This window comes from Polistes dominula, unplaced genomic scaffold (assembly GCF_049000335.1).
Source record: "Polistes dominula isolate Pdom_NZ unplaced genomic scaffold, Pdom_raw_medaka contig_24, whole genome shotgun sequence".
In the NCBI taxonomy this organism is placed as follows: domain Eukaryota; kingdom Metazoa; phylum Arthropoda; class Insecta; order Hymenoptera; family Vespidae; genus Polistes; species Polistes dominula.
Genome location: NW_028301150.1, coordinates 863485 through 886743, shown reverse-complemented (window position 1 = coordinate 886743; position 23259 = coordinate 863485). Strand labels below are relative to the sequence as shown.

General features: G+C 34.4%; 1 protein-coding gene across 14 annotated transcripts in view; it reads left to right on the top strand.

Moving 5' to 3' along the window:
* Positions 1-23175, top strand: part of LOC107069201 (uncharacterized) — a 70841-nt gene extending 47666 nt beyond the window's left edge. For 13 of the 14 annotated variants that reach the window (XM_089177834.1, XM_089177830.1, XM_089177832.1 and 10 more), the window contains exons 3-6: positions 17288-17598; positions 17943-21035; positions 21599-21951; positions 22053-23175. In XM_089177834.1, coding sequence (XP_089033960.1) covers positions 17346-17598; positions 17943-21035; positions 21599-21951; positions 22053-22595 — 4242 coding nt within the window. In that variant the 5' untranslated portion in view covers positions 17288-17345 and the 3' untranslated portion in view covers positions 22596-23175. The remainder of the gene's footprint in view (positions 1-17287; positions 17599-17942; positions 21036-21598; positions 21952-22052) is intronic. The other variant, XM_015326292.2, reaches the window with a different exon arrangement.
* The last annotated feature ends 84 nt before the right edge of the window (positions 23176-23259 follow it).

The following is a 23259-nucleotide window of genomic DNA, read 5'->3' as shown; positions in this document are numbered from 1 at the left end:
AAAAATGAACAAATTTGAAAAGGACAAATCATAATAGCAGCAAGGGATTATTAAAATATCAAAAAAACCAAGACAGATTTGTAAGAACTATGAAGGAAAGACGAACTCTAATAAATTTTCAATACTTGCCAACCTAGGGATCTTCGACGAATAGAGTTGGTAAAGAAAGGGGGGGGGGGGAGGAAGAAAAAGAATCGAAGAAGACTCTATCTCTCTCTCTCTCTCTCTCTTTCTTCTCAGCGCCCTTTTTTTCCTGATTACCATCGTATTAGATTTTCGATGAGACTTTTTCTTTCCCTTTTTTTTTTTTTTTTTTTCCTTAGAACTCTCCACCTACCGACAAATTTTGTTTTCTTCGATTTTCTTCAAATGAGAAAAAAAAACACTCCGCGAGAATATTATAATATCTATTTTTTTTTTTCTTTTTACTTATGTCTGTGTGTAAACATAAAGTTCTATATATATATATTCTTTTCAACAATTTTTCCTATTTATTTTCAATTTCTTCGATGATGTTTAAACCAAAAAGTTGCTTGCATTCGTTCGAACTGTTTTTATCTCTCTCTCTCTCTCTCTGTCTTTTTTTCTTTCACTCGAACATTTTTAAATATTTTCTATTGAAAATAGTTTGAAATTTGTTGAAGACGATTCTTCGAAAAAGGTCATTTTCCTTTTTGTGAAAAATAAACCAACGGAAATTCATTGGGGGGGGGGAAGTGGGGAAAGTGAGGAAAGTGAGGAGGAAGTGGTGGAAGGAGTACAACATATACGTGGCTCGATATACAAGTGGATACGGAGATTGGAAAAATTCTTTTGTACTCAATGGTTCTCATTCTCTTTCTCTTGACCCTGTACTCTTTTACAGCGGCATAAGATCTCAGGTGGTACTAAAGTTTGAAGGGAGTTGAAGTTTGAAGGTATGTAGGTATATACGTGAGTAAATGCGTGGCAAGGTACAAAGTGACGTCGTATACTTGTCGAAGGTCTGCATTCAGGTATCCAAAAGAACCCCTCTTCAACGTGATTTTGAAAAGCCTTGAAGTTGATAAAAAGAACTTGTCGATCGAACCTACCTATCTTTTTTTTTATTCCCTTTGTCTTACGATCTATTCTAAAAATTATCTTTTAAGATACCCCAGTTTCTTTTTTTTATTATTCTTTTCTTTTACGTTCCAATTTTATTCGTGATATTTCAATACTTGAAATTATTTTTCATTTATGCGTAATAAAATTTTAATAAATAATATTATATTATATAAATTATAATATATATATATATATTAATATAATATTATTTATTATAATATAAAATAAAATTATATTAATTTTAATATTTTTCTAATATTTTTATATTCAACGAAATTTCAACTTTCTAAATTATTAGTTATATATATTATTATATTATATAATAATCACTTGAAAGTTAACAAATGTTATTTGAAATTACGATTAACTATCGTATTACCTTGACTATTATTATGATACTCGGAAAACATTTATATTTCCTTATAATATCGTTACTAAGGTATAACGTTTAGATATTCTTCTTTTTCCTTTCTAAAGGAAAACAGAGAGAACGTTATCCAGTATTCTGATAATAGGAAGTTCGGGCGGTTTGTCGAATATGCGCGGCTGTTTTCGCAAATCTGAAACTTCGACTATCGGTTGCACGTGGCTGAACTTCGAAACTGCACGCTCACGATGTCGAAGCACAGTTTCCTTCAATTTCGTATACGAAAACTGAAATCGATAGCATCGATCGGACCCGCATGACTGAAATTCGCACGTGCTGCACACAGTTTCGGCTCGATGACCGTATAACGATTATTTCTACGAATGGATTTTGATTAAAAGTCAACCACTTACTTCTTTTTATAAACATTGTTTTTTTTCCTTTCTTCCCCCTGAATATTATCAAAAGTTCAAAAACAAAATTATTATTACATTTATATTAAAAAAAAAATATCATAAAAAATAATTTGATTCCTATATGTCAGGTTTGAAACTGTTCACAATCCATCTACAAATTAATTTATAATTGAAAAAAAAATGATGACAAAAATTAATTAGAAAATAATATCAATAATTTTTTTTAATCAACCTCTGACAACTGTCAAGTAACAACTGGCTTCACTTGATCGATAACCTGTTCATATATTACTCCCCTTCCTATTTTCTTTTCAAAGAAACTAACAATCATCCTAACACTCATATTTCTTTTACTAACTTTTTCTCAACTGATCTATCTCTATTATTACTAACTCTCTTTACTTCCTCTGTCATCTTTACCATAACCTATCCAAAACTTTCCCTTTTCTACCCTTTCGGTTGTCTATTATTCTAAAGTTCCTATTCCTATTATCATTTCAATCTTAAACTACTCAACACTTTCCCCCTTTTAACGTTCTACCATAACACACACACACACACACACACACACACACACACGTAGTATCGTGAACTATTGTATTGCTAGCAAAGTTTCATATATGTATATGTAAATTTACATAACCATACATTTATTTATTATTATTTCTTTGAGACAAAATTTACAATCATGCTTACGAACATTTTTATGAAACTTCTAAGAGCCGTATTTTCGAAGTGAAAATTTCTTTAGAATGGGTGTGATTTGAAAAAATGTAACGGAACGATAGGCGGCGATGTAACGGAGCGGTAGGCGGCGGTGTAACAGAGCGGCGGGCGTCTATAAAGCGGCTAACATATTAAATAAGAACAGTGTCGTGAAAATCTGCAGAAAAAGAAATATTAGAGCAAAAATTGAGAACTTGCTTACTGTGTAATATGTTAATAAAATGTAAAATAATTGTTGAATGTGGTAACAATATTATAGTAATAATATTATAACAAATAAACCCTACAATAATCAATTATCTAGCTCTTGAAACTGTGAATTCGTCTCATTCTCTCGAATATAAGTTTTTGGAAGGTTTTCTTTTTTTTTTTTTTTTAACAAAGACCCCTAGTATGTGTGTGTTCTACGTAACTCTCGTAACTCAAGCAACGAAAGGGGAATATATTCACGATGAGAATTTGTGCTCGTCGTTGGTAAGTACGTAGGGCAACGTAAACGTTACGATACAATTCGCCATTCTAACTGAAGTACGTGGTAAGCCACAGTGCAAGCCGCAGTAACAATAATTTAGCACGATTAGTCGCCAGCATCGGTCTCTTTGAATGCACCGAGAGTATCGGCCTTGTTCTCTCTAACTCACTCACTCATTCACTGACTCTCTTTACACACAGACACACACGCACATATATATGTATATATCCACCTTTGTCTTTTCATCCATATGTCTGTCTATCTGTCTACCTGTCTTTCCTTCTCTTTCACTTTCCCTAACAATACAAGAACACCACATCAAATTCTGGAAGTTGATTTCACGGTGAAATAGGTGCCTATTGCTTACAAACGGACATCAGGTAGCCTAGCTTTATCGATTCTCCCATGCAATAAAACTCGTTTCAATTTCTCTTACAAGACAAAAGCATTCTCATTAAGCTTTATTAGTCTCTTCTACATCGTATATCGATATCAACGTAGAATTGATCTACAATCTTGATTTAACGAATTACAATTCAATTTGTGGTTTTATCCTATTAATAAAAAGAAAAGAACAACATCAAAAAATTATCAATGGAAACAATAAAAAAAATAATAACTGGTATAACTATACCAATGCAATTTATGTTAGTAGAAAGAAATAGGGTGTCCATGGTTAATAAAGTTAAACGATGCGTACGCGTACGTGTGTGTATATATGTGTGTATATACCATCCGGTTAATTTCATGATTCTGGGAAGTATCGTTAAGTAAAGAAGAGGGACCAGGAGATTTCTCCTTCCTAAAGGTTTTCGAAAGAGAGAGAGAGAGAGAGAGAGAGAGAAAATAGGGGATAAAATAAAAAGGGGACAAAGAAATACATAGAGAAAGGATGCGGGTAAAAATCGAATCCTGGGCAAAGATTAGACGGCCTATTCTATCCAGTGAGATTGCTTCAAAGTGAACGAGAAAAAAAAATAAAGAAAAAAAAAGGGGATGGAAATAAAAGTAATGGTATGGTGAATCGGCAGTAACACCCAGCCTAGTCCAGCCCCCAACCCCCAACCCAGACGAGGAGATGAAGGGATGAGAGATTCAAATGGAAGAACATGCGTTTTCGTTAGCAAAAACCAACGGCAGAAGCATTTTGACGTTTATACCCCCGATGGCTTGGGCTTTGATGCTTTAACCAAGGAAATACTAGGCATTAAATTTTCCTATGTGTGTATACTAACCCCTCCCCCCCCCTCTCCCCGTACCTCCTTCATCTACCCCATCTCTTTCTCCTTCTCCCCAACTCCCATTCCCTTCTTCCTCTCGTTCTCCATCCATTTATCTTTCCATAGGATATCACAGAGGATATTGAGCAGGATACGTAACTACAAGTTACATCAAGGGTATGTAGCTTTCGCAAAGGGCTAAGCCCTCTGTTTCTCTCTGATTAAAGTATGAAAATCCACAAAGCGTAGGAACAACCAACGGTATGAACAAGATGAGCGTTAGATAGAGGGTTAAATTCAGAGAGTCATGAGATGAGCCAACAACATGTATGAACATTAACTATACTGTGTAATGGAAAAAGAAATTTCACGAGTTTTATTGGATGCATCCTTGTACCAAACCACATTCCCTTTTACTTTCTTCTTCTTCTTTTTCCCTTTTTTTTCATCATAATTTTCTCTTCGTTCATTTATTTTTACTCCTACGAGTTTATAATAATTTTGAAAGAATTGAATATACCTTTGTATATATGTGAGTGTGTTTGTATCGTGTATTTGTATACGTTCATCTTGATCGTAAATTAAATTACAAAACATTACAATGAATAATAGATCTTCAATCCTTCCCTATACACCCCGTTATTTTTCTTGTTTCGAAAGGTCATTCGAATTATTACAAGCATTATTTGAGGTAATTGCATTTTTTATTCATACGAATGCATTGTTAGCCACGAACAACACCGACGTAACTTTACTTTGCAATGTTGGAACCCTTTTCTTTGTGGGTTATCCATCTATATACGTGCCTTTCGACTCGAGTTAATAAAAAATAATGGGAAAGGGAAAGAGAGAACAAAAAAATGGTAAAGTTAAACACAAATTGTACTTCTCAGGGATTTGACAAGAGGTATTGTTCAATTTGAAATTAGACAAAAATTAACATAATTAATTGTAAACAATTAATAAATAATCTCAAATGATAATAATTTGATTTAAAAAGAAAAGAAAAAGTGTATTCACTCGTTTAAAGTGTGTGTGTGTGTGTGTGTGTCTGACTTTTTATATTACACGTATTATTAAGCAAATTTATTAAATACATCAACACGTGCGTGCATACGCATTACACTTATACACACACACACACACACACACGCACATGTATGTATATATTAATTCGTTCTCATTTTTTTCCTTTTTGAAGCTCTTTTCAACCTCTTGGCGTAAATCCAACTAATCCCACAGACATAAACCGATCCGCTAAGTAGAAATCCCTTTTTCCGAGAAATTTCGTGATGACCGAGCATACACATTCCTATGTTATTACTGGATTTCGTCCAGAAAAACAACTAAATGATCTCCAATTTTGTCTCTTTTAATTTATTTATAAATTATTATTATTAACAGTAGTAGTAGTATATTATACTGTCCCCTCTTTGTATTTGAAAAACAAAAATCACAAAAAGACAAATATTCACACTCGTCTATCTTCGACGAAGTAAATGGAAGAAGAAAAATATCAAAAATATTCCCGACACCACCTGAAAAGGGTTTTTTATTCAACGGAGTTTGTTCTAAGAATTGTTTCAGCAAAGAAGAAAAAAAAAAGAAAAAGAAAAAGAAAAAGGGTAACGAAGAAGATGAAAAAGGATGACGACAAAGAAATGCATGATCTCGTGTAGAATAAGAGTAGGAAGAGTAGGACGTTGAAACGAAGAATAAGAAAACGAAAAAGAAAAAGAAAAAGAAAAAAAAGAAAAAGAAAAAGAAAAAAGGAAAGAGAAAAATGCATAGAAAGGAAGGAACGGGGAGAAAAGCTAAAATGAAAATGCACTGTATGAAGGTTTTCACGCAGGAAGGAAAAAGGGCATAATGTATGGCACACTGGAAAGAGGGAAGCGCTATATTCTCAGTTTTAGAATCGGATAAAGGAACGTACTCCATGTCCGAATAATAAAAACTACGTTTTTCTCCTAACTACCTACCTACCTACCTACCTACCTACACTGATTTTTAATTTTCTTGTCAGGAATATTATTATTCGTGCACCTACGAATTTCTTCTTTTCATCTACGAAGAGAGAAAGAAAAAAAAATATATTTTATAATTTCATTTCCACTTTTTTTCAAGTTCTACTACACGAAAACAAACCTGAAAGAAAGAATGAATGAATGAAGAAAATACAAAATGTTTAAAAATTAATCATTGAAAATATCGTCCAACCATGGATAAGAAAAATATGGAAATTATTCGTAGTTATATCGCGAGAATACCAAACACCAACAGGGGTGGGTGGGGGAGAGGGGGATGGAGGGAGGTATTGAACTATCTCTACGAAGGTTGGGATGGCAACGCGTATATAAGCGTAAAAATATTTCACGCTTTCTCGACGTTTACCTTCAAATTAGGTCGGTGAAAGGAAGAAGATGGTGAAGGGAATGTGTGAAGGGGAAGGTCGATCTATGAGAATCGTGCTCGCTTCGTCGTTCCAAGATTAAACCTTGCACCCCGATATTATAAATGATTATTATCGTCAAACGTGTATGTGTATATATGTATATGTATATAGGTATATATATATATATATATATATATCAAGGCTACTCTTTCTATAACAAATCCCGAGAGTAATTTTCAAGCACCACTCAAATCGATAATTCGAGCATGAGCTCATCTTTTGTTTCTGTCCATTTACAACACAGCTTTATCCATAGCGGAAGCTCTCTTTAATCTTAATGTTAATAAAAAAAAAAAAAAAAAAAATGTAATACAACGATGAAGTCACATTTAAATCGATTATACGATTGACTTATGAAATATAAAATGATGAAATATAATCGAACGATCAAATCAAGTTGTAGATAAAAGGTAGATTTAATAAGAAAAATACTTCAACACATTTCATTGATTTGAATTTTACGTCGATAAAAGTTCGCAATTTGGAAATCTATCAAAAAGTATCAGATGGGGTATCGTATTTTGGGTCATCCACGAATAAAGAAAGAGAGAGAGAGAGATAGAGATAGAGAGAGAATTTCAGTGTTAAGCCAGGAGCCAGGAGCCAACGGTAGAAGGAAATCGAAGCATATGGTCGACTGAATGGGAATCTGCCAATGTCACAGAAATTTTCCGATCACGGACGTATCCAGATACATCCCAGACAGGAAATCGTCTCTCTCTTCGAATCGGGTCGTGACCGATTCCGAGGACTCGTGGCTAACATCCGGCCCACCTTTCTAACGTTTCACGGAAAAATTGCCAAGTAGAAGTCATTTTAAACGAGGCGGGGTGAGGAGGGGGGGGAAAGGGGGGAGAAAAAGTGGAGAGAGAAAAAAAGCGTGAAATTGTTCGACCTCATTACAATACATCAATAAACATCGTGAAATTTATTGCAACAGGCGATAATTTAAACAGAATCTGGATTTACTTAAATTTATCGATAAATGTCAAACGTTTTGAAAACGTCGAGGAAACAAAAAAAAAATATAAAAAAAATAAAAAAAAAAGGAACAAAGTTTGCTCTTTCGTTCACTCCATAAAATATGTAGCTACGTTAGCGTGGACTGTGTGTAACAACACACACACACACACATACGCAAAATGAATCCAACGAACAAACTGTGAGAGAGCAATTATAAATCACCTGCGTTTCGATAGAAGTGGAATTACCGGCTGGCGTGCGGCTAACCCGTCAAACTTTTCTCGATTGCCAAACGAAATGCGAACTTTAAAGCTCGTTTCACATGGGCACTCGCGGTTACGTTCGCCAAAGTGTGCTTTCATCGAAATAATTCTCAAAACCATTTTTACGTTTAAAAGGCTAATTGATATTTCACCGATCTACTTCGATGAATGGGGGAATGTCGTTATTAAATGTTGGATGCGTATAACAGGAGTACTCACTTTGTCGATGTCCACTAAAACGATCCCCAAACTCTCTCTTTATATCTATATATATATATGATGATGACAATTTTAACACGCATACCAATATACATAAATGAAATAATAAGTAATATCCATTTACATTTAAAAGATATCATTTTAACAAAAACAAAAAAAAAATCTAGAAAAATCCTAAAGCTTAGAGATAACTTTATCTCGAAAGAAGATAAACTTTCGGTAAAGGAGATTGGTCAGCCGAAAACTATTGGAACTTTAAGTCGGCCGTAACCAAGAGAAGGTATTGGCCCTTTCCTTCCCTTACCTTACCTTACCTTACCTTACCTTACCTTTCGCGATAGCCTAACCTAAGTTACTGCACGTACAACGAGAGCAGTAAATTTTGTAGAAGCTATCACATCGAAGCAGGTCGAAACTATTCCACGTAAGGACTCGAAAGAGTCCTTGAGTTAGGTAAAACGATGTCAGAAGGAATGGCCGACTAGAAGATCAGCGATTTCCGGTGAACGAGGCCGAAAGGAGATTACGTATGTGCCAATACTCTTTGGAATCGGAGAATCGGAGACTGCTCATTTTCCAACAGCACACCTACACGTGTTAGGATCACCCAGTTGAACATATAAATCTTCACGTGTACAGCACATATATACACGTAAACTTAAAAGAAACGTCGTTTCTTTCTTGCTACGCAAAAGGTTTGCAGTTGGTACAGAAAAGAAAGTACTTTCGTTGATCGAACGCTACCTCTTTTCTACCAAAATACCTCACATTTGTTTTCCCACCGTACGATTGGTCTTCGGGAGAAAAGTTACGGGCTTTTTCTTTTCCTTATTTCTCTTCTTCTTATTCTTTTTATTCTTATTTTTCTCTCTAGTTCGTTCTTCTCTTTTTCCAATTTACGAAAAAAATCACTGCTAAAGAGAACACAATTTTTTTCAAATTAAAATAAATTTAATGGAAACAAACTATCACAAATTATTAAACAATCAATCAATAATTAATAACAAAATCACAATATATATATTTAATCGTTAAACGTTTAGTGTCACGTTTTACTTTTCATTTATGTAACACAATGCCATAACATTGGATAAGAAAAATTCACGAGGAGTTATGTGTACTAAAAATTACATGAAATTTTCTACCATAATTTTATATTTCTTTCTATCTTTCTTTCTTTCTTTCTTTCTTGCTTCCTTTCTTCCTTCCTCTTTCACTCTATCTTATAAATAAGATTGAATAGACAGGAAACATTCAAATCACGTTCGCACTCGTCACGACGTCCTTTAAATCGAGATATTTCAGACGGATGTCGCATACACGAAGGAATTCACAAAATGTATTACTGTCTAGGCTAATTCAAACGACAGACATTTCATAGGACAAGTCTCTCTCTCTCTCTCTCTCTCTCTCTCTCTCTGTCTCTCTATCTATCTATCTCTATCTTTCTCTATTTCTCATACTCACATGTCATCGACTAACGGAAATTCTTGCTAGGTTGAACGTGTTATTCTTGACTTAATTCACCTAATCTCTCTCTCTCTCTATATATATATATATATATACTTTATTCTAAATCATAGATGAATAGTTAATTTCGTTGATAGGTTCCATTTATCGAAAAGATATTATATATATAACTTTGATGGTAACGAATCAAGAGTAAGTTTGATTGGATTGCATTGTGGAAGATCGATTCTTTGATTGACGAAGGAACTGAAGATAAATCGAGGAAGATTCATTTTCTTTTTTTCTCTCTCTCTCTCTCTCTTTCTCTTTCTCTTATTCTATCCTTTTTCTTAATATATTCTTGATTCCATTTCTATCTTTATTCGTTCGTTTCTTTCTCTTTCTTTCTTTCTCTCATGGTGTATTCTTTACAGTCTTTTCATCTATCACTATCTATCACACTTTCTTTCTCACAAGACTCCTCTTTGCTACCAGTGGTTCTTAAATTTCTTTCTTTCACGATTTTAAATTAATAAATTTCCAACGATTATTCATCACACACCATCGATGTAAAAAAAAAAAAATATATTTATATAATATATTAATATTATATATTTAATTTGTAAAATTATTAATTTAATATATATTATTTTCAAATTAATAATTTGAAATAATTTCTAATTTAATTTATAATAAATTTTAATTATAATATATTATAATAAAATTAATTTAATATTATTTTTAAATCTATATATATATATATAATTAATATATTAATATATAAAAATAATTATTATATATACTAATATTTAGATTAAAGCCTAATTTATAATAATTATATATATATATATATAAACTACATTATATAAATGTAATATCTATTGCTGCAATCAATGCATTACTGCATCTATTTGCTTGCAAATCATTGCTAACAAAATTGCAAGAAACAAAAATAGAAATAAAAGTAATGTCATTGTAAAAAAAAAATGTTATAAAAGAAAAAACAAATCAACAACTATTTTAATAACATTATTAACTAAAATTTCAATTCCTAATATATAATTTAAAATATGAAATAGAAAAAAAAATTACAAAAGGTACGATGCAATTTTTAAAAAATGTTTTGTCACACCACTCTTTTAAAAATCGTACAATCACGTTTTAAGAACCACTGTGATGTTCTATAGCATCTTTTTATAAACCAAGTATAGATAGTCAAGACAAAAAGATGAAAAAGTAGGGGTCGACGGTAATCCAAACTGGGACACTATGGATTCACTCGAAGCTTTGGTCTAAGGAGAGCCTCTCTCTCTCTCTCTCTTGAGCTACTTCCGTTCGCGATCTCCGGGGGCGAAAACGTTTGAGAAAGGGGATAGGCTTTGCGGAAATTGGAAGTTTCTTCTTTCTCTTTGCTATGGATGGAACAAGGTAAACCGTTTAAAAGCCGATGCATAGACAGAAATAGAAAAGAAGAAGGAAAGAGAGACTGAGAGACAGAGAAAGAGAGAGAGAGAGAGAGAGAGAAAAAGAAGCCAATAACCCGCGAGCTACTGGATTTTTCAAGCACTGGGGGAATTCCGAATTGGAAAGAAGAACCAAAAAAGATAAAAAGAACAAAAAAAAAAAAGCAAAAAAATCAAAATGAGACTTTAAGACATCTATCCTCTTAGAAATTGATTTTGCCTTCTTTCTTTTACATAAATAAATTATATAATTAATGTTTTTTTTTTTTTTTTTTTTTTTTAATTTAAATCTTATCGTACGAATTGTCTATCATTTTTATGTTCAACCATAAAATTATTCTTAATTAACATTAACATTAATTCTTCAATGTTATTCTTACGTTGAAAGAACAAATTTGTTCTTAATTTCATTTCTCCAAATTTAAAATAGTAATTGGAAACTTTTGACAAGTAGTAGTAGTAGTGTGTAGCTGGGTTTCTTATTATACTACTAGAGGTAGATTAAAATATTAATCTTTATACGCGAACTTATTGAGTTATACGTATAAATGATGTACTTCATTATACCAAGAAAGGTAAAAGTCATTTGTCCATGACTATACATACTCATTGCGATATATCACAAGGTACAAAGTTACCTTAAGGATAAAAGAAAAGAAACTTGGCAGTTCACATAAGCGATAGATAACACGAATAGAACGTTGAGAAGATATCTAGTGGATAAGGGACGAGGGGGGCTAAAGAGTGGATAATCTTTCACGGTGTAGTCAAAAGATTCACAAGGGAGGAGAAAATAAAGTAAGAAGAAATAAAGTAAAGTTGTATTACGAATACCTATCTTTTAGATACTTATAGATATAAGTATATCTACTCGTTGCATGATATATATCATGCAACGAGTGTTTTATGAAATGTCACACATGAGAACAAACTCCCTCCCAAAAAAAAAAAATAATAATAACAAGAAACTATAGAGAAAAACGCTAGAACGTTCCACTGCAATTTTCATTTATTCTAAAATGAATTTTTGTTTGAACGTATGCATATGTAATATGTAAAAAAATATATATATATCTATATATATATATATATATATATATGATAAAATAAATAATATATATGGTTAAATTGAAAAGTTGTGATCCTAACCATAGAAACAATGCACTTTTCGGTCAAACTCACTCTATTTACTGCATTATATCGAAAGTTTTGATAACAAAAATAAGCTCAAAATTTTTCAACTTATTCTTCTACATAAATGGCTTGCATATTAATATATATATATACATGTATATATGTGTATGTTTATTTTGTATATATATATATATATATATATATATATATAAGAAACGGCTTCCTTTCGACGCTCTGCGTTAAAATCGTTTCACGTAAAAGCAAAACGTTTCCTCGTTTTATTACCACACGAACTATTGCGTGAGAAAGTCTGAGCTTGCACATACACATACACATACGTATAATACGCAAGAAAATTTACAGGGCCCGGTCGTTGCACTCGAGGAACGGTAGTACCCGTGCACGCGTTTAGATCAAAATGATGTCTGCCTCGTAAAGTGCACTTATCACGTAGGGGGAAGAGGGGGTGGGTGAGAAAGGGCAGAGAAACAGAGAGAGAGAGAGAGAGAGAGAGAAAATAATAGAAAGGAAGATGAATTCTTAACCACTCCTTTCTCTTGATGCATTTTAATTCTCGCCTCATAACGTCCCACTATGCTGATATATTTCTATTCCCAAGAGTTATAACTAATTTTTGTCGAGTTTTTTTTTTTTTTCTTATTTTTCCTTTTCTCATACTCTTCAGTAAATATTCCTTGTTAAAAAGCTCACGATATCTACATATATATATATATATATATATATATATATATATATATATATGTATAGAGAAAGAGAAATACAGACAGACAGAGAGAGAGAGAGAGAGACAGATGCAGATGCACACAGGGGTTTTCGTTTAAAATGATATCCATCGTGGTTTAATTTATTTCATAAAACGTTAACAAAAATCATATCGACTAGGGGGAGGGGGAGGGGTGAGGGTTGATGGGAAATATATTTTTGTTCCTTCCTTTTTTTTTTTTTTTATTTCATCCATTAAGTACGTAACGTAATTGAAAAAAATATCATGTAAAATTTCGTTACATTCACCTTCGGATAAAGCGACGAGACATCAATAAGAAGAAAAAGAAAAGGAAAAAACAAAAGGTAGATTTTTTTTTTTTTTTTTAATAGGATTAAAACGTGAATTAAACGATGTGATAGATATGAAATTAAATAATATAGAGAAAATGAAAAATAAAAAAAGAAAGAAGATAAAAAAATATATATATATATATACAATACGAGACAAATTAATTGAGATAAAAAGATCAATACGTTCGATGCGTACAGAATTGAATGAAAAAAAAAAAAAAGAAAAAGAAAAAGTGGAAATAAAAAAAGGGGGTGGTAGTAGTAGGTTGAGAGAATAAAAATAGCGAATCACGGAACAAACTGACTTTGAAGAAGTGATCTGTAACGATTCGTCGTGTAATAAAAGAAATTTAATGAACCATCCGAGTGATATAACGGAAATCAAATAAAAATATATTACACTAGCCGTATCTTTAAGAACTCGTAAATTCTATGTAAAAAAAAAAAAAAAAAAGAAAAAAAAAAAAAGAAGAAGAAGAAGGGGGAGGGAGAGGTAAAAGTTTTCATGGTATTTTATATCCCACGACCGTAAAACGATAGAAAGGAAAAGAATAGAATTTAAAAGTGACTACACATCATTCGAATGATGTCCTTCTTTCCTCATACCTCTCTAGGGGGAAAAAGGGAAACTTTTATACGACACCCCGTTCTTTTATTTTTTTCTTTTTTATTTGTTTTTTTTTGGAAAAACTTTTACCCCCCTTACTCGAAAATTTATTAACGCACACACCGTTATCAAATTAGGAAAAGAGAGAGAGAGGGAGAGAGAGACTCATAAAAAGCCTTCCGTTAAATCGATAAAAAAAATTTGCATACTTCATCCCTCCTCTCCTCTCCCCTCCCCTCCCCCTTTCTGCCTCTCACCCTTTTTGGTCTATGTCTTTCGTTCTCGCATTTTATTTTTTTATTCTCTTCTTTTTTCTTTTTTTATTTTTTGTTTCTACTTTAAGGTGAATTAAATCGAGCGTAACCGCGCTATATAAACCGATACCACTAACCATAAAATATTCTGCAAACTGAATTCAAAATGGCGAAGTTTTCACAACAATAGGTGACTCCCGAGTTTTGCGGTTACATACGAAGAAAGAACTCTAACCCCCTTTTTTTTAAATGGTTCTCTCTCTTTCTCTCTCTCTCTCTTTCCTCTCCTCTCCTCTCTTGCAACTTTCTACGAGCTCTATCGTTGCGACGGGGATATTCCGGTCTGGAGAGATCGCGATTCCGAGAATTTATACTGACGGCGAATATCCACGAATTAATGGGAAACGCCCTTTCCCCAGCACCACCACCACCACCCCACCATCGCAACCACCACCCTACGAGAAATGTGGCCACGTCGAACTTGTCCACCCCGAGATTTTCTTCCGCCATATACTTAAATTAATTCTATCTACTACTCTTATCGAATGGCAACCAATTTTTTTGGTTTTATTCAACGAACACGTTTCTTTGATTTTAATATTTTTTTTGTTTTTGTTTTAACTAACGTTTTGTCGTGTAATCGATCGAACTAGGTATTCTATTAATTAAAAAATACGAAAGTTCAATTTAAAATTATTTTCAATAAGAAATTACAAAAGGTTAATTTTATTCCGTCAAATCACAACGAAAAAAAATAGTTTTATAACAAATGACGAAAAAGAAAAAATAGAAAACAAAATAATTGTGTTACAAAATAGGGAAGATATTAAATGAACTAAACAACATGGGTGCGAATGATAGCCAGGGAATGTGTTGGTAGGACACGATGGATCAACTTTATGCACGTTAATCGGATTTCCGTGAGAAGCTGTCTTCTTCTTCCCTTTGACTACACCCTTTATATATACATATATATGTCGTTACCGAAGATGAACTTAACGCTTTTCGTACGCGTTTCGCGAGAAACATCGAAGCATTACGTAGATACTTTACGAGGTGAGACCGTAAAGATGCTTCTTCTCCAACGAAAAATGTGAAGCTGACACGAGGAAAGTACGAAACATCCTACCATGAGAGAAAACTGACTGTACTTGCACGTGTATCGAGCTTTAAAGCTTCTCTCTGTCTCTCTCTCTCTCTGTCTTTCTGTACTTTCTTCAAAGCTTTTTCGAGTTGACTGCTCGCAATGTATAACTCGTCGGACTATGGCGATCTGTGAATAGAATCGAAAATAAGAGAAAAATGATCAAACGAAAAACTATCGAACCGTGTATTTTCCCTCGACTTTTTCCTCTCTCTCTCTCTCTTATCTGAAAAAAAAAAAGAAAAAAAGAAATATTTTTAATAATTCCCCATGAAATTTTTTTTATTATTATGAATCATTGAATTATATTACTAAAATTATATATTAAAGAATAATTGTCTTTCTATTTTACACTCTGTTATTTAATTATTTGTAACTTTCCTGTTTTTCCTTTATAAAGTTATATTGTTTTTAACTTTTTTCTATATTTTAATTCATTCACTGTGTTGTACGACGATCACCACCACCGCCATTTATAATCAACGCATTCCTTCGTGAAATAAAAAGAAAACGGAGAACAATTTGTTTCCATAATAAAAAAAAGAAAAAAAAACACGATTATAACGTTGGAATTATTTCATTATGCTTATTAAAAAATTCTATTATACTATGACGAAACAAATAAAAAAAAAAAATACGAAAAAAAAGAAAAAAACAATTTAACAAATGATCACTCACTCAAATATAAAAGGTAACAAATAAAACGCGAATGATAAAACCTATAATAATCAAATAATCAAATATAGATTTTCCATTTCAACATATTACTCTTAACTGATAACGAATAATTCTAATCGTGTCGTATTGTATCTGTTGTCCACATGTTCTCTCCCTCTCTCTCTCTCTCTCTCTCCCTCTCCCTCTGACTGTATGCATTCATACGTGTACGGAAGTGGCAAGAATAAAGTTAAATTAATGTGCCTCTGGCGCGAAACTCATTGCTGTATGCTTGCTGACTGAGACAGAGATAGATAAAGAGAGATAGATAGAAACACAGAAACCATATATATATATATGTGTGTGTGTGTGTGTCTGTGTGTGTGAAAGTGAGGACGGAAAGGGAGGGTTACGCTATACGTTTCCGTTGCATCAAAACCGGACGTTACGCAGACGGGGAACAGTTAACGTCTACAACGGCAGCAATGTCGCCGCGGGTGACTATTCAACGAACATCCTCCCCCATAGGGTGTTTCCCCGTGAGATTAAATAAACGACGCGTATGTATATCTTCCCTCCGGAGAATATAATGGAAATGCACGTTCAAGACTCTCCCTCCCTGTCCTCTTTCTCTCTCTCTCTCTCTCTCTCTCTCTCTCTCTCTCTCTCTCTCTCTCTCTCCGACTGTTTCCCCCTCTTACTGCCCTTTCTACAACCCTTCGTCCTTTTCTTATTTACTCGCTTAATTATAACCAACGATATATATCTCTCTCTTTATCTTTTGGTGATCTTTACATTTCAACGAAACCCACTATCTCTCTCTCTCTCTCTCTCTCTCTCTCTCTCTCTCTGTCTTTCTCTCTTCCTTTCTTTCTCGTTTTCTCTCTGTTTACTTCGAACGGTACGATAAACTTCAAACAAAATTTCCATGCAAAACGTTTTAGTTTAAACGAGGAAGTATGCTTGATTAGATTCATTTGTATAATTTTATAACCCCCCCACCCCCACCCCCCCATTTACTCAGTATATGCTTGATAAATATTGAACTAATTTATTTATGAAAAATATTAACGAGATGTACTATCATCTCGTACCGTTTAAATTTTAATAACTTGATAATATATATTATTTTATTATATTTAATAAATTATATATATATGATTAAATAAACTTTAATTAAAGTAATAATATAACTGATTTTATTACCAAGTGAGATTTGTTGAAAAAAAATAAATAAATAAAAAAATTGATGAAGGGATTTTAATTGAAACGATGCGATTTATTGTTCTTCTTCATTTTTTCTTTTCTTTTACAGGTGAAACTCGTAAACACGAGAGAGTAAAAGAAACTGCGATCACGGATATGACGATACGATGATGCAAAATCCGCAAAGACGGAAACAAATTGGTGCGTGTCGGCGAAGCCTGATTATTATTATTATTCAGGCTCTGTTAATACAAAATCTGAGCATTTTAAGAGCAGTTGGACAAACATCGGAATGTCCCCCAACGGAATCCATTCCAGGTTGTTCCTGCTATAATTTTCAGGACGGTTTATTCCTCGAATGCGATGGCGCCACAGAGGAGACTCTACGGAGTACTTTGCAAGCTGTTCTAATTGCCAGTGGTAAGGACATATAATTTCATTATGATCTAATCATAAGAAAAACGACCTTTCTAACGAATTCGAATTAGATCAAAAGATCAACGAAGAAAATACTCTCAATTTTATTCACACAAGTTAGAAGTGAAAGCTTCAAAAAAAAAAAAAACAAGTTTCGAGTGAATTAAACGTGTGCGTGATATCTGGAGAACAATAATTTATTATTTAATAGTATTATAATATTATGTTGCATTCATAGAGAAAAGTAAATTTTTAAGTATTAAAATTTCATTTTTATATTATTCAAATTTTTAAAATTTTCACTTCAGAAAAAAGGAAAAACTTCTTTGTCTAATAAACATTTTCAGGTCCAGATACGATAATACAATCGTTGAATTTCTACGAGTTGGATAAAAATATCGAGATATTGAAAAAGGGCTGTTTTCCAGCAGAAACTCAAATAAGGCATCTTCAAATATCACATTCATCATTGAAAGAAATCAACGAGGACGCATTTTCTAATTTGAAAAATAGTTTAGAATCCTTGGCACTGTTGTCAGGACGTTTGACACAAGTACCGGAAAAAGCTTTGTCCGATTTGAAAAAACTCGATGCCCTACACCTGGAATCAAATTTGATACAAGATTTATCTTCATATTGTTTCTATGGTCTGAAACTATTGAAATTGAGTTTAAAGAGTAACCAAATTGTTAAGATATCGGAATACGCATTCGCCGGATTGGAGGATAGTCTGAGCGATTTAGACCTGGCCGAAAATAAACTTAAGTTATTTCCGATGGCACCACTTAGAAGACTCGATAGCTTGGCATCCCTTAGACTATCGTTTAACGAAATTTCTGAATTACCGAACGATGGTTACAGTTCATTAAGGTCCTTATTGATTCTCGATTTAAGTAGCAACAATTTTGAAAAATTGTCAGAAAATTGTTTCAGACCGTGTCCCGTATTACATACACTTTCCCTTTATTACAATTCAATTGAAAACATTGACAAGGATGCATTTATATCATTAAAGGATTTGGAATCGATAGATTTAAGTCACAATAAAATAGTATTTCTAGACGTGACCACTTTTCGAAGAAACGAAAGACTAAGAACGATCGATCTAAGTCATAATCATATCCATTACATCGGTGGAGTATTCGCATTGTTACCAGAATTAAGAGAACTTTATCTCGCGGAAAATAATATTCTCGAAATACCCAGTGACGCGTTTGCCGGTAGCATTGGTCTAGCAGTGGTCTATCTACAACAAAATGCTATCAGAAGAATCGATGCCAAAGGATTAGCCAGTCTGACTCAATTGATTCAATTACATCTGAGCAACAATTACATCGAAAAGGTACCACGAGATTTTTTCGAACATTGCGAAAATCTCTCGTCGTTGTCCTTGGACGGTAACAAAATTCGTGAACTTCAGCCGGGTACTTTTGTTAAGTTGCATCAATTGAGAGAATTAAGACTACAGGACAATCAAATAACTGAAGTAAAAAGAGGTGTCTTTTCACCTTTACCAGCTTTACTCGAACTTCATTTGCAAAATAACGCTATCACGGATATGGAGACTGGTGCATTGAGAACATTGAACAGTCTTCAACATGTTAACTTGCAAGGTAATCAACTGACGATGTTAGGCGACGTATTTCAATTATCTGCCTCAGAATCTTCATCCGGTGGGAGTTCACTGGTGTCGATTCAATTAGACAGCAATGCATTGGCCGTATTGCACAACGATTCTTTACGCGGACAAGCTTCCGTCAGAATTATGTGGTTAGGTCATAACAAATTGACACACTTGCAAGCTCCACTATTTCGAGACTTGTTATTGGTCGAACGACTCTATTTGACGAATAATTCTATATCAAAGATCGAAGATTCCGCGTTTCAACCGATGCAAGCTCTGAAATTTCTCGAGCTCAGTATGAATAAGCTTGGTCACGTGACTGCAAGGACATTCTCCGAACTGCACAAGCTCGAGGAATTATATCTTCAGGATAATGGATTACGCAGATTGGATCCTTACGCTTTGACCGCTCTGAAAAAACTACGTGTATTGGATTTGGCGAATAATCGTTTGGATGTATTGAAAGATACCATGTTTCAAAAGGATCTACCAATAGAAATACTCAATTTGAAGAATTGTTCTATAACGAGCGTTGAAAGCGGCGTTTTTATTGGTCTACTAAATTTGTCTTACCTCAATTTGGAAGAGAATTTGCTAAACGCCGGTGCACTTGTTCGTCTCCGCGTGCCAGGACTTCGAACGTTGGTCGCCTCCGGGAATAATTTCAGTCACATCATGGAACGAAGTCTTAACGGGTTACCTTCGCTTCAAGAGCTATTCCTCGACAACGCCCAGATATCTAAATTACCCCAAAACATTTTCGTTGTTAATTTAAATTTGGCACGACTGCATCTCAATCGGAATCTTCTACGAGCCCTACCACCTGGCATATTCGACAGATTGTTATCGCTCCGTGAAATTCGTTTAGATCGCAACCGATTTCTGGACATTCCCTATTCCGCCTTGGCAAACGCCCTAAACCTTGAAGTACTAACATTATCCAACAATGAGATAGTTAATGTGGACGTGGCCAGTTTTGTTAGTTTAAAGTATTTGAGAGAATTGGACTTAAGCCATAATCGGATAGACACAATGTCTGGCTTTGCCGTAGCCAATCTGTCCCGATTGGTCTTCGTCGATCTAAGTCACAATTACTTGAATGCTTTACCAGCTAACTTCTTTGCCCATTCGTCTATGTTACGGCGCGTCGATCTATCGGAAAATAAATTTCGACAAATACCTGCGGTAGCATTATCCGGACAAAATCTTCCCGGTCTCGCCTGGCTGAATTTAACGAGAAATCCTCTCAATAGAATACACGATTTACCATCCGAGGCTATGTATCCAATCCTACAAGAGATTCACATATCTGGTACCAATTTGAGCATCGTCACGTCGCAAGATTTCGAAGCTTTTCCGGCTCTTCAACATCTCTTTCTAGGTCAGAACTGTATCCTAAGAGTATCACCAGGAGCATTTCGAAGTTTACCAAATCTATTGACCCTACATCTAGGAATGAACAGCCTAGAAATTTTACCGAAAGAGAGACTCCAAGGTATGGAGCATTTGAGAGTATTAAATCTCACGCACAACCGATTAAAGGAACTCGAGGAATTTCCAAAGGATCTTAAGTCACTTCAAGTACTGGACCTTTCCTACAACCAGATCGGTATCGTCGGCAAAGTGACATTCAAGAATTTAATTAGCCTGGTCGAGTTGCATCTCTATGGTAACTGGATAAACGCGATTTCCAGTGAAGCATTCAAGCCTTTGAAGAAACTACGGCTTCTTGATCTAAGTAGAAATTATTTGGAGAACCTTCCACTGAACGCTTTTCGACCACTCGAGACACAAATAAGAAGCCTTCGTGCTGAAGGTAACTTGAGGTTTTATAAATTAACACGTATATATACAGTAGTTAAATATTCTTCATCGTTTTCTCTACTTGGTGTTGTTATCAAATATTAGATTTTCTTTGATTATATTATAACGCGAATATATTATTGACATTTGACAAATGACAAGTAAAAATAAAAATGTCTAATAAACTTTCATGTCCAGTATAATATTCGTATGTATGAATGAACTATCGATCCGTACGAAGTTTGTTACCGGTTATATTCACAATCCAATCATATCGCAAGTCACGTACCGTCGTCTTGAATCGATAGCCAGTATTACGACAATCAAACAAGCCTCAGCTTTACTGACCTGTTCCATCCTCTTATCAAAGTTTGCCGGCTAATCTTCCGTTTCAAGCTTTAAGACCTGACAGATGTTTCCTATAATCTCTTACGCGACATTACTAAACACACCTGACAACAATTCACTTGAAAAATAATCATCTCAATTTGTCTTTTTTAATTTTTGTAATCTTTGACTATCAATTTAATATAAAATAATTCGATATATAAATTGCATTGATTTTAACGTTCACAGAAAATCCTTTGCATTGTGGCTGCGAGTCACAGGAGTTGTGGGAATGGTTGAGGGATCATCAAAAGTTGGTCGGTGGTGTAGGTCGTGGTCACCGTCGTGGAAGGAACGGAGTTGGAGGAGTGGGCGAAGTTGAGGGTGGTTTATTGAAATGCGAGCAGCCACCGGAGCTACGTGGACTCGTCTTTCTCGATTTGGATCCTCACGCTTTCTGTTCTGCACCTCTTATCCTGAAACTTGCAATCCAGGACATACAACCATTCTCGGTATTGGTATCCTGGCAAAGTAGAAATCATTCTGGACTTCACGGTTATCAAGTGGCCTATCACGCGTTGGATAATGTCGCCGAGGTGAGTGTTAGTGTTACCTTTTTTGTAAATTGTTTATCCAAAAAAAAAAAAAAATGTATAAATGAAAATTTGCGATAGAGTAGAATAGTTTAATCGTTGAATTACAGGTACGTGGTAAACGATTAGATCCAAAAGCACGCTCGGTGAGATTGACAAAGCTGTCATCGGACACCCGATACCTGATCTGCGTATTAGGTCTCGGCAGTTGGGATATACCGATCCCGGAGGATATAGGTGCCTGGCAATGGAATTCCTCTCATGATGATTTAATCGAAGGATCAACGTTACCGGTCATGATCGACTCGCCAACAAGCCGTTGCACCGAGGTCAGAACACTGGATGCACCAGATTCGATAGTAGGTGATGGTACCATGAACGATAGAGGAGGTCTCGCCAGTATTCTAACGAGGCGTTTGGGCTTGATAGTTGGTAGCTGCATGGGATTCGTTGTCTTTATAGTGCTAATATCAGTATTGGGTTACATGAAGATGAAGAAGCAAAGAGCTGCCGTTAAAAGGGATCAACCGATAGCCTCTAACCCACCTGAGTATATGTCCTACAGGCACTTTTCCTTGCAAAGTGGCGATCGTGCAGAGAACCCTTGTCCCAGCTTTATCAGCAACATCGGTACTACACCCTTAAACTCGTAGCACAAGGCAAACGAGTCTCGCAAACACGAACAATGCGAGCACGATATCGAAATGAAGAACGTTTCGACTTACACGGGTATCTTCGGCTAAGTTCGTTCGTTATCGAATGAACCCTACGACGACCGTCCAAATGTCGAACGACGAATTAGCCAAGGAACGAATCCCTCGGCTTTTCAGTCTATTTCTTCTTACTATTATTATTCTTCTTCTTCTTCTTCATCTTATTCTTCTGATCGGTGCATAAAAAAAACACACACACACACAAACTGAATGGACGTTCTTTTCTCATACGCCAAGATACAACAACAAAAATAAAAATAAAAAACGTTTACGAGTACGTAAGTTACTTCGTATGTCACATCGAAGTGTCTCGAAACGTTCGTTTTTCCAAACTCGTCGATAAATTCGAGTCGGACATCGAACTTTCTCATCTACGTGAAAGTCAACGTGGAAAACCATAAACGGTTTATCACCACAGAAGACTCTCCTACTACCCTCGTAAAAGTTCTTCTTCTACTTCCACTTCTTCTTCTTCTTCTTCTTCTTCTTCTTCTTCTTCTTCTTCTCTTTCGTATTTCTTTTTTTTTTTTTTGTATTTTTCTTTTTCTTTTCTATTCCTTTTTTTTTTTTTTTACACCCACCAACTAGGACGATGTCTGGTTAA